This window comes from Amblyomma americanum, chromosome 3 (assembly GCF_052857255.1).
Source record: "Amblyomma americanum isolate KBUSLIRL-KWMA chromosome 3, ASM5285725v1, whole genome shotgun sequence".
Lineage (NCBI taxonomy): Eukaryota > Metazoa > Arthropoda > Arachnida > Ixodida > Ixodidae > Amblyomma > Amblyomma americanum.
In genome coordinates, this window is record NC_135499.1 from 178,976,527 (window position 1) to 178,989,164 (window position 12,638).

The 12,638-nt window shown below is 41.1% G+C and overlaps 1 protein-coding gene across 4 annotated transcripts in view; it reads left to right on the forward strand.

Annotated features, from left to right (window-relative positions):
* LOC144125532 (uncharacterized) overlaps positions 1–12,638 on the forward strand; it is a 177,360-nt gene that overhangs the window by 136,449 nt on the left and 28,273 nt on the right. For all 4 annotated transcript variants that reach the window (XR_013313388.1, XM_077659015.1, XM_077659017.1 and 1 more), the window contains exons 40-54: positions 364–554; positions 655–773; positions 2,303–2,427; positions 2,541–2,711; positions 2,930–3,138; positions 4,748–4,878; positions 5,202–5,320; positions 7,067–7,249; positions 7,318–7,528; positions 8,381–8,515; positions 8,862–9,001; positions 9,896–10,012; positions 10,876–11,131; positions 11,495–11,642; positions 12,194–12,370. Coding sequence is in view for 3 of the 4 variants with exons in the window: in XM_077659015.1 (XP_077515141.1) it covers positions 364–554; positions 655–773; positions 2,303–2,427; positions 2,541–2,711; positions 2,930–3,138; positions 4,748–4,878; positions 5,202–5,320; positions 7,067–7,249; positions 7,318–7,528; positions 8,381–8,515; positions 8,862–9,001; positions 9,896–10,012; positions 10,876–11,131; positions 11,495–11,642; positions 12,194–12,370 (2,432 nt within the window). In the remaining variant the exon portion in view is untranslated. The remainder of the gene's footprint in view (positions 1–363; positions 555–654; positions 774–2,302; positions 2,428–2,540; positions 2,712–2,929; positions 3,139–4,747; positions 4,879–5,201; positions 5,321–7,066; positions 7,250–7,317; positions 7,529–8,380; positions 8,516–8,861; positions 9,002–9,895; positions 10,013–10,875; positions 11,132–11,494; positions 11,643–12,193; positions 12,371–12,638) is intronic.

The following is a 12,638-nucleotide window of genomic DNA, read 5'->3' on the forward strand; positions in this document are numbered from 1 at the left end:
ACGGTTTTATTTGCATGTGCAATAAATACCGTGGAAGGAAGGAAAGATAAAACACCAAGAAGGAACTATCATATCTGAAATCTTGAGTTTGCTTTCCCAGATTAGCATCCCGCTTTTTTTTGGTTTCCCTTTTGTTTTGCATTCTGCTAAATCACTTGTTGTTTTATCTTTCCTTCCTTTGTCGTATGTATTTATTGCACGTGCAAATAAAACCGTTTTCAGTTGCTAGTGTCAGCGCTTGTGTTTGTCTTTCTTTTGTTATCCATGCATTTTTTGTGCTGCATATTTTCCTCTTATGAGATGTTCTGAAAACAAATATATCACTAAATGTGTATTTTTCACATTTCCTTGTATACCTTTCAGATTCAAATTGCCCTGAAGTATCCTAGCCCTCCTCGTCAAGGAGAGTGCAAGACCATTGCCGGAGTTTTAGCAGATGTTGGAAACGTTGTGAATATGTATGTTGACGAACTGACTGAAGAGTACAAATACAAGAAACTAGAGCCCTGTGTTGACCAATACCACAATGGTGCTCTTAAGGACAGCGTTGAAAGGTACTTCTCGAGTCCACAGAGTTCAAAACTCGACACCAAATAGTTTATCGCCGAACTTGCTCACTGCGGTTCCTGTCATTTTTTTTCTGTTGCTTTTCAGATATGTAAGCTTAACCAAACATCTGTTCGAACTTGCAAAGGAGGTTTTGCTGAAGAGAACCAGCGATGATGAATCTCTACTTCAGTTCCTCATTAAAAAGGTCATCAGTGAACTACCTGGTAAGCTAGAAATGTTGGCTGCTTTGGCTGTAGTGCACATTTAACTTCATAAGTGCTAGCGAAAGAAACAAGAGTGATTTGAAACAAAAAAGTGAGAACTGACTACAAAGTGAGTGAGCCAACTACTTGGCTGAATTCTTACCCTAATTTTATACGTGCTGAACAGATGTATTGTCTTGGTCAAAAGTCTTAAGGCCACAGCGTTCAGCTGTAGAGAAATGAATGTTCCTAGAATGCTCCGCGTAACGGATCATTCAAAACACAAGTCAAGCAGGAAGCTTCTCTATCGCAAGAAGAAACCTTCTGCAAGCATTTAAAGGTCATTCGGTCATTAATAGTGCTGCAATAGCTCTGTTATGCGGCTGAAGTGAAAAGCCTTTGGCCTTAAGACTTTTGACCAAGACTGTACCTTAACGATAACCATTAGTGCCATTAGCACCACCCAGGACGGTGAGTTAGGGCCAATTCGCAAAAATGACGAGTCTTAAAAACGCGCGGGTTGCCAAATCTTTCTTGATACTGTATAAGTGCAAGAAGTAAGCGCCTCTGAGTTGCAGAAATACTTTTTTCGTCACTCACGTCACCATTCAAGAAGAAAGTGCTTATTATGGTCTGTCTTAAACTAAGCGCATAGAACCCTCTGACACATAATGCATTTCTGGGAGGCAGCGAACTTCTGCCAGAGACAGGAGAGCTATCATATTCCATGTGACTGCGCAATGCAGTACTTTATTTCCTATATGATTTCCGCGCACCCCACAAGCACCACATCAAGCCTGCAAGAAGATATTCGGTGGAAACTTTGGCCGCATTCACTCCATCAAACCGGATCTGAATTTAAATGATGTAAAGTTTGGAACAAGCGTATTTTGCTATGAGGTCAGCAGGTGTTTTGTAGGTTTTTGAAAACTTCTTATTTCTGAAATTTCTTATAAGTGTTCTCTTAGGTACTGGATGTTTCTGTGGCTTTGTTATTGAATGCAATCACAGTGACATTTTTTTTTCTTCCTTAATCCTTCAGCGTGTTCTATTTGCGAACCTTGCACAGCTAAAATAACATCCAACAAAGGCTGTACGAGGGACTAGTTAGAATAACATTACATTGATAAAGAAATTTGTGCACTGTTTAGAAATTTACAAGACAACATAAAGGAGAGGATGATGAACACACAGTGAAGTGCATAACATGCATAAAATAATATGCATGCATCATATTGTATGATTATGAAGTGTTAGTTTGCACATATCCGGTACAGTCTCACCAAAACTGTAAACTGCGTTAAAAAAAAAACGAAAAGAAGTTTTGACATTTATTATGAATCTGTTGTAGTGCGCCTTAAACGAGAGATGTCACGAAGAGGAAACTTATGCAGTGATTGATCAGACCTGCATTGTTTATTCTAAAGAGAGAATATGCACACCCCAAGTGAAGCAGCTGCATCCGAACACTCATGAAAAGCAGTTCATTTGCTTCATAACATGCTGCACAAATTTATATTCTTAATAAGGCCTGCCCATTTCATTTTCAGTTTATGCACCACTCTCGGACATCGTCAATATCAACGTGCTAAACGAAACCCTACGTCAGGAAACCGGATGGCCCAGTGACTCACAACAAAAAGATCTTATGAGCGCTGATATAAACTTAAATTGGGTATGTAGAAGTTCACACTGTTTTTAAAATAATCCAGGAGGAGATCCAAATCATACATGTATGTCAATGGTGCAGTTTCTTCTGTGTACAATGGAACACCTCTGCTTTTGCAGCTCGTTCGTCACAACTTCTCACAGGAGTCGTTCCATGAGGCGCTCTGCAGTACAAATGAGAGACGTCTGTTGCTGCACAAATTGAATGAAACAGAAGAAAGCCTTTGCCACACTGATCTTGCTAAAGCGCTGGCACAATCTGTGTTCAACATATCTGGAATTCGCAAACAGGTAAGAGCACATCATGCATTTAAAAATTCCAGAAAATAAGCACAATAATGATATTTTCTAGTCTATTGTGCATAAATGTTTGGCAACTGATTTTTGTGTGAAAATTTAACCAGAGTAATGAAAGTAAGTGGCGGTGACCTGCCAGGTTTTTCTTTACTGCTTTGCATTTGTACTTCAGTAACTAAACGTAGCAACATATGTTTTTTTTTCTTTCATAGGTGGCTGATGCACAGACTAAGGCGTTCTACTCAGCTGCGTGGCTGGACGAAATCCTTAAAGGCGCCAGCTCACTGTGGGATGCATTGTCCAAGCTGCTGCGGTCCACTAATGCTCTATCGTTAGATACGTCGAGCGACAATGTGGCCGATATGTTGTCCTCAGTTTTAACCCTCCTTGATCAAAGCATTCTCAAAGATCTCATAAAAAGGTAAAACCAGTGCATGAGTATTTTATATCTCTTATCTGTACGCACATCTGTTACTTTAGCATTATGTGCATGTCCTAACTATAGCACGCATCACGTGTGACGACGATCGCATAAGGGAAGAGCCACGAACGCAAAAGTAGCTACGTTAAATGTATTGTATTATGCGCATTGCAAAAGAAGTTTGTCACTAGAACTCTCAGAGCGGGTTAGAGTATTAATTTGGCCTCCAGCAGAGTGTAACAACACACATTTTCTTTCTGCGGTTTTGTGAAACTACAGTAAATATGAGGATGTTTAAAAAAAGCTAGCAGAGAAAATAAAAGGAATGCTTGAAACGTGCCAATCAGCCAGCTAGGTGAAGTGCCCTACCAACCTTTTGATGATTCATGTCAATTGTTTCATAACGGTATGTAAATAGTACGCATTCAAAACCGAATTGAGTATAAATAGTGTAACTAGAAACTAGATCTAATATTCTTATGAATATGCACTACTTGCACAGATATTCATACAAAACAAATAACCATGCGAAATAGCAAAGCACGAGTGGCAGCGCTGCAGTGCGGCATTATAACTGATGGATCTGTAGCTATATGTCCTCCACTAGAGGGCAGGCAACACTAAGTCGGTGTCACCATCATGACATAAGTATAGGAACTTTATGACCATCATGACAGATACATACAAAAATGAGCGTTTCCTACTGATGCCAACAGTGAATAAACTAGTGCCACATCTCAGTAGATGATAGGGGCAAAAGCTACAGATGAGCCACGAATTCTGAGATCGCGTATCAAGGTACGGTTTGCTTAATTAACCTGCTTTAGCAGTGTCGCGTTGCCTAATCCTGGAGCATTATGCATGCCACCAAATAAATGGAAAATGTCACGAAGCTGAGCACTCAAACCCATGCAGACGGATCGCAGCAACATGCTGTGCGGCGTCATAATGGACCCTGTTTTTTAGTTAATCGTCGAAGAAAACTAGGCCGTGCTCTATTCAGGCTTCGTAGCAATTATTCGCAAACTATTCGATAACATGAAAGCATATTCGATTCATTTCAAATAATTTAGAATGTGCACTATTCGATTCATTCATCGAATTGAACAAGAGGATGTTCGATTCGTTACTCGAAAATTTAGAATATACACCCTTCCAAATGGAAGACATCTGTACAAGTGGCACGTAATGCTAGACACCTAATCGGGTGATGCGCTGCTCTTCACATTGCCCCTCGACTCGTTCAAAATTTGGGCCGCGATAGGGGTGAAGGAAGAAAGGTACCCCCAAAGGCAATATAAATTGGCGCAAAGCGTCACTAGCTGGTGCCACTCGCAATTATCGGAAAAGTTATGGCAGTTATAGACCTTTTCAATGCTTGACTGAGCAAACATGCATTTTTAACTATGCTGCGCATGTCGAGTAAAATACCTTTCTAAAATTCACCTATAGGAAGGCTGCTGCGTCAGTCTAGAGACAGTATGACTGTGCCCAGAGGGACAGCTTTGAAAAGGCGCACAGCAAGATATAAGCACTATTGAAGATAGGGCCAGTGCAACTTAATGCCCAGTGTTCATGCAGGGATACTTGAAAGATTTTTTACTTTCAGCTTGGACAAGATTCACGAGATAATAGAAACAGTGTTTCCCGGAGGTTCCATTGAAGAATACGTCAATCTGATTACTCAAGGAATAACGGGCACTGAGAAACTAGGCGAAAATGGACTGTTCCACCTCACTTGTAAGCCAATTTTTTTTCGTCTCTTTTGACAGAATTAGTGAGTTAAAATGCACAATAGCATGTGAATAATGAGCAATTTTCATAACCTTTCATTGTGCCATATGAAGGCCAAATAACACAACCATTTCCAACCACACTTTTCACGGTCAGCATGATATTGGAGCAGCTATGTTGTGCTGCTTTCTTTTGTGGACACTATCATGTGTTTCTGGGAGATGACCTCATAGATACAGTTGAATAATTTCTTTAGTGCACAATAAATGCCTACTTCATTAGATAAGCCTATGAGATATGAAGCAATCCATAATTTCCATGTTACGCAGACACCATTCAAGATACTTTTGCTGACAAAGAGAAAGGCAAGAACATAATAAAAAGGGAGCTGAATCTGCCTCAAGAGCAGCTTGACAAAGTACTGAACCAGCCACTGGACATTGGCCAGGTGAGGACCATGAATAATTTTATTTGCAAGAGTTAGCTCTAGAGACTTCAGTTAGAGCTGAATAGTCGACCGTCGTCATTGCTGTCTCAAGCGTGACAGCAGTTTGGAAAGTCCATCAATTTGGAAAAAAAAGAATATGAAAACATGTCGGGTTATAAAATTGCTCCAAAGCAATGAAAATTTCTTTTTCGTTAAATTTTGTTCCTAAAATTCTCTTAAAAAGAAAAAATTCCTGAAGTCGGACATTACTGTTCTATAAGAGATGAAATACATAGGGTACACTTGAGCGCTCGAGCATGTTGATGCTTAGCATTGCAGAGAAAAGCAGATGATTATAGGCCGAGGAAAAGTGCGGTATAATAAATAAGAAATGAATAACGAAGATATTAGGCTTAGGATATTCTTAAATGTTAATTATGGATAGCTGCCGTCATGAAGTGTCCTGACTTTTAAACCGTTTTGATCTCCTTTCTGTTGGTAGATGCCTCTTGTGGCATACAGGCTGACAGTTTCCAAGAAATATCAGTCGCCGGGACTGGTATCAAAAGGAGGGAGGCGAAAGAATGAATTAGATAAGAATCGTTACTTTACGGACACTGTCCGCATTTTTCATGTAAAAATACAGCATTTCGGTTGCTGTTATTTTAGTGCTATTTGTGAGAATCAGTAAACTATGTGCTTTTGACGATTTGCAAAAAATAATCATTCCCTATTATAATTTGAGAAGATATGCTAATATCTTTCTATGTATATAGTGTTAGAAACTCACAGATTAATAGGCAATTGAATGCATACTTGGAAGAACACAAAATTATAACTTATTTACAGTGCTAGAATACATATTGACAAAAGAGACTTTTCGAACAGTGCGACGCTATTGGTTAGGGGCATAGGGGAATAGCAGCCTGCACACTGGCCCCCGCTATTCTCCTATGCCCCTGACCGAAAGCATCATCCTATTCTAAATGTCCCTAATGTTGCGCATATCGCTTGACACAATCTCACAGTCAACCACTGCACACGCACTTGTTCTCCTTGTCACTCTCCCATCTACACTGCTGCTTTTCTTGTTCCTCACGGCACCTTTGAAAGCCGTGCACTTCAAAGCACCGAAAGCACAACTGTACATAAAAGAAACAAAAACACACAGAGGTGCGCACACGTGCAGAGGCTCTTTCCAAGAAATGCCAGAGGGTTGTTTGGCCCACACTTTGGCTGTCATATGAAATCGGAATTCCGGCTGCTGGGTCGAAAAAGTGTGCCACCCAACTTATGAGCAAAAAGGACGCCCGCCACTCCAGTTGTAAAGTGGAGGGGAGACCTCCTCACAGAAACAAACATATATACACAGAAAGAATGCTTGTTAAGAAGGGACGACATTCACGGAAACAATGATATAAATGCAACAGGCGCGCACTTATTATAGCCAGTTATTGCACTCTTGAAATATACCGGCGTTATGGTAGCCCACCTCGCGGTCTAAACAACTCATGGGAGACACCGGAAAAGCTAATTTTCAGCCAACCATACCTGTATCAGCTGCGGATGTTTGAACTTGTATGAACCATATAAACACGAGCTGCACGCAGCATTTAAGCATATATAATCAGGCTGTCGCACGCTTGTGTGCAGAAAAATACAGCCACAATAGTAATAAACGTACGTTTGCTGGTGTGTACATGATTTTACACCTGTGCCTGACGTAGCAAGTGCAAAAGATGTCACTTTTGTTTTCTTTCCTTGTAGTTCATCGGAAAGAACACCATTAGTAATGTCGTAAGCTCTGCCATTTGCAATGCTGCAAAAAGCCAGCTTGTGACTGCAAGCCCTCATACTGAAGACCTCACCAAGAGCTGCTCATCTCAGTTGTCTTCGGAAATTGATTACCGGCCTTTCTCTGAACTTACAATGTCTAAGGTCGTGAAAAATGTAAGAAAGCTAACCATTTCGCTATAAAGTTCGCTGCATTAGCAATATATTTATGACTGTTTTCTTAGTTTGCAGATGCTGTATTTGATGGTGTCCTAAAGGCGTCAAATTTGAGCAAGGCTGTTGTTAAAGATGCTTTGAAAGCACTTAGCACGGCACCTCAAGTTGTCCCAGTGATACGGGAAAAGTTATCATTGCTATCCGAGACTTTGGATCCAAAGACAGCAAAAGCACTGTCGGAACTGAACATCACCCAAGATGGCATCAGTGTGCTGACAAGTAAGAAAGCCGTCACTGCTGTACATACGCTTTTTTGTTTGACAGGAAGGTGCTGAAACTCTTAATTTTTATTAGAAGAAGTGGGCTTGGGCAGGGCATGTACTGCGAAGGCAAGATAACTGCTGGTCCTTAAGGGTAACAGAGTGGATTCCAAGAGAAGGCAAGCGTAGCAGGGGGCGGCAGAAAGTTAGGTGGGCAGATGAGATTAGGAAGTTTGCAGGCATAGGGTGGGCACAGCTGACAAAAGACAGAGTTAATAGGAGAGACATGGGAGAGGCCTTTGCCCTGCAGTGGATGTAGTCAGGCTGATGATGATGAGGATGATGATGAGAAGTATACATAATGAAGTCCTAAACATCTTGAGTGAAACAAAATCATGTTGTGAAAGTAATGTTTCATCAGTAGATAGAAATGTGCAAAATAGCAGCTAGTCTTGACAAGATTTTGTCCACAGGGTGTCCACAATGATGTTTAGCAAATTAACAGAATTATGAACTGGGTTATGGCTCATGTGGGGTTTAACATCCCATAGCGACTCAGGCTATAAGGGACGGCGTAGTGGAGGACTCCGGATAATTTCGACCACCTGGGGTTTTTTAACGCGCATTGACTTGGCGCAGCACATGGGTCTCTAGTATTTCGCCCCCCGTAAAAATGCGACCGCTGCAGCCAGGATCAAACCCATGTATTTCGGGTCAGTAGCCGAGCACCATAATTGTTGAGCCACCACAGCGGCTTTAACAGAATTAGCGTGGGATGAGCATATTATTAGAGCTTTCCTCTCCTTTTTCTGCTTCTGATGGAATATGCAGCGTTTTTCAAGCTAATAAATTGTTTGAAAATCCCTCACAGGTCCAGCTGCACTGAGCGTGGTTGGCGAAGTACTCTGTGGTTCCCCTCTTAAAGCACTTGAAGATCAATTCTATCTCCTAGAACCCTCTAATCGCGAGCCAACACTTGATGTTCAGGAAACAGAAGAGCTGCCAAGTAAGAGGCTTATTTTGTCGCAAATGTCCTTGTGAATTTTGAAACATTTGCATGATTGTTTGTACAGCAAAATAATATTCTGCAGTTACTTTTTATGCGTGGATGCTCCAAGAAAATATTAATAAAAGCTCACGCTGCATGAAGAGTGGTGTAATTATTAGTAACTAGCAAGAAATAAATCTCAGATAAGCACCGCGACTTATCCCGAGAAACAACTTTGTAACACAGAATATTGTGCATTAGCAGATCGCTCCCCATAATTAATGCTCATTACAGTATCCATTTAGTAGTGTTGAACTGACCTCGTTACTGAAAACAAGCATATAACCCACTTACTTTTGAACAGATCGATTCTGTCGTCGTGGCTACGAACAAGTGATGAGGATGTCTGGTGGGCCCATTATATGGGGCTTCCTCAAGCCTATCCTGCGTGGTCAGATATTGTACTCGCCGAGATCGCCAGCTGCCTATCGAATCATGCAAGAGGTACACAATTTCGACATTTCTTAGCTTGACTGTGTTAGTAGTGGATTGAAAGCGGTGTCGAGTTTAGTCGATTAAACTCGATTATATCTCCGTCCTATCCGCTGCCGAAGGCAGTGTTCACGCTGTTGGAACGGGGCTCTTAAAATGGCAAGAGCAAACTGATAGTTTTTGGTCTTCTGTTGTGAAAAAGAGCCAGCCGGGCAGGCATAAACGCAAGGACTTTTTATGAATACGAAAACTAAGGAGCTTATACGGTATTTACTTATTCCACAAAATAGGGATCATGTACGAGAAGTGGATAAAGAAAAAAGCTCAGATATTTGTGGAGGAGAGGTTGGGACTTTTTGCAATAAAGCCGATTCAATTCGATGCACTCCAGCTCGTGTCGGCACAGTAAAATCTTTTTGATTATTGGCATCAATATGAAGACACTATCATTTTCTCTGTTGCAACTACAGAATTCAAACTGTTTACATCGGTTAATGAAATACTCGCGCTTTCTTGCAGTGTTCGTATGCCCATTGCATTCAATATGTAGTTGATACGATGTTTTGTCTTCAAGTAATTTTATAATTTGGAAGCAAAAAGAACGTAAATGGCCAACGGCACTTGTGAAAGGTTTATGGTGAGGAATTGCTGTACATTTTGTACTTTATGGTCCTCTTTAACGTTCAGGGGAACGTAGTAACGTAAACTTGAGTGTGTCGCAGCAGCCTGTAAAGCGTGCTTCACCGCAGTGTTGGTAAGCTTGCAACAGAGCCCACTTCACAAAACGTGATAGGCAAAATGTTTCGGTGTGCACATTATTACATGCGGAGAAAGTTTTTGGTACGTTTCAGTTTACTTCTCTCTCCTTAAAACGTTCGTCGTCGTTTAATCGGGTTAAATTTTCAGGTAAACAAGACGTTCGACTCCATGTCAACTATAATCGATGCACTTCATGCTTGGAGCGAAGGAACCATAGGGCTGAAGTTTTTAACTAAAGAAAATGGGCCAGTGATCAAGCTGAAGGCGAGTACCAAAGCATTCCTTCTCATGTTTTCCTCTAAGTTGCAGTATACGCGTCATTCTTTTGTTTGTGCATGCTTGCTTGCGGGTAACTCTGTGCAGACGTGCTCGTGTGTGTTCAGGCGCAGTGTTGTACGAATTTACTCTACGCTTTAAACGCTAGGGACCCGGGCAAGTTCATACAACTGCCAGCATGCAATAGTGGTTCGAGACTAGTCAGTGCTTGCAGCATTGGAGAGCTTTTACTGAGAATCTTTGATTCAAAATCCGAGAATAGCCCATGGCAAACATTTGAAGCTTACCAGACATAGGTGTCTAGGGGTTCTTGTGTCAGCTGCCAGTGGCCACAGGCAGCTTTTCTTTATCCATGTTATGAGCAACCTTGAGCAGTTTATTCTGCTGCCTCAGGTGATGCAGCAGTCTCCTAACTCTAGAGCAATTAGCTTTTTTACTTTGAACCTTGGGACCTACAGGAAGCTTCGTAGGTCGTAATATTAAAGAGCAATGCTCGGCATTGTACTGGTAATTGTCATTTCCTACACACTGGGCACCTACTACACTTGAAAGGGACAAAAACCTTTAAAGAGACCTGCACATCAGTTGATGGCAAACTTGCATCTAGTGCTATGACATATCTATTTTTTTGTAATATAAAAGGCCATACGACATGCAAGGTCCATCTCAATGATAAATTTTTTTGAAGCCTGTTTTTGTGCGGCTGCTGTAGAATAAACCATTGTGATATTACTTTATTTTGTGTTACAGTAAAAAAGACGGCTAAAAATATATTGTATGGTTCTCAGTGGTTTGAAGTGCAAGAAGCGAGCGCCGGTTCTACAGTAATTGATGAAAATTTACTGCCGCAGGAGCTGATTTCATCAAAGAGCCTCCAGCCACTTGCCAAGGACATGCTAGGCAATGATGTGTTCATGTTTCTGACGGACCTTAACGTTGAAGACTTACGTCACGAGTTCGGAGACCTCGGTGGACTGCTAGACCTTGTACAACTTGTCGGAAGCATTTCCACATGTTTTGAACTCGACAGATTCAGACCTCACGATAATGAGGAGGACCTCGTGAAAGCGGCAATGCATCTGAGTGAACGGAGACAGTTCATAATGGGCAAGTTGCATACTAGCATTTTTCTTTCACGTCTTTTGTGCTTGGACCTCAAGAAGAAAGGCACATATTGTGCTCTGAAAAAAAAAAAAAACCACTGACTGAGATTAGGGTCTTGTGAAGGATATACGTGTCTTGAGTTCAGTATGAAGCATCCCAGAGCCATCTTTCTTGTTGCAGACGGAACTTGTTTCTGGGTAGATTTGTCACAAAAGTGTTCAAAAAGTAAAATGTTCACATCATTATTGGCTTCTTCACGTCTCAATTTTCGCCTCTTGCGAGGTCATACAGCTAGGTCATTATTGCCGGTTTGTAAACCATATTTTCTGCATGACATAATGGCACCGTACTTGGTTTTCTATGCAGCCGTTGTGTTCCTGAACCTGCACACGGATGGTGGTGATGCACACTTGAAGAAAAGATCTGCAGCAAATTCCTTCTTGCCGCCAGATGTCCAATACAAGATAAGAATGGACATCGACAATGTGCCTCTCACAAAGACAGTGAAATCCAGGTTAGTAAAATGAAATCTGGTTATCAGCAAGAAGTTTAGGCACATTTTTTGTTATATATTGTGGAAATGTGTCCTTTGGCATGTGAGTTATAAGCATAAGTGAAGGTTTAAAGACACTGCCATCAGATAATGGCATAAAAGCAAAAACATAAATTCTGGCTAAAAACAAAGCACGCAGTGCGATGCACGAACTGAGCATAGTACAATGAGGTCTGTGAGGTTAAAAGTGTATTTCTACCCATATTTCATTTTATAATACAGCAAGGTTTCTAGCAAAAACAGAAAAGATGATAGAAAATGAAACACAATTGAGACTTTTATTAGAGATGAAGGGTAAAGGGGCCTTGCAGCGATGAATTTCAGACGTTAAGAAGTAATCTAATCATGTCATGTGGCATGCTGTGCAGCATATCTTGGCAAAAAAAAAAAAGTGATGTCGTAAGCATAAATATTTTCCAAAACTTTTCCTATTTTTTAACTGCCTTCACAACGAAGATCTGGATTGCAGTGCAGAAGGTTTACGATATGATGAAAATAATTCCTGTCTCCAGGTTTTGGCAGCCAGGTGCAAACGATGACTTCTTGGACGACATGCGGTACTTGCGAGGTTTTGCACATTTTCAAGAGCTCATAGACACGGCGATCACGAAGCTGCAAGTCGGGAGTTCATTCAGCTACCCTGCCAGCTACCTGCAGCAATTCCCTTACCCTTGCTACTTGAAGGACACGTAAGTGAACCTTTAATGTTTTCGTTTATCTCTGTCTAGCAAAATAATGCAGCCTTACGAACACATTGTCAGAAAGGTGTGTGTGTGTGGTGCCTTCAGGCAGAAGGATGAGAGCACTGCACAAGCAAATAATACTTCTTGGAATAAAATCCTCCAGGTCCCAATTTCATCCACAGCGGTACTTAGGGTTCCAAAATTTACAGAACCATTCTGAATCCAGAATTATTAGAGCGTTCGGTTATTCTATTTATGACGTAAACCCTTGTAA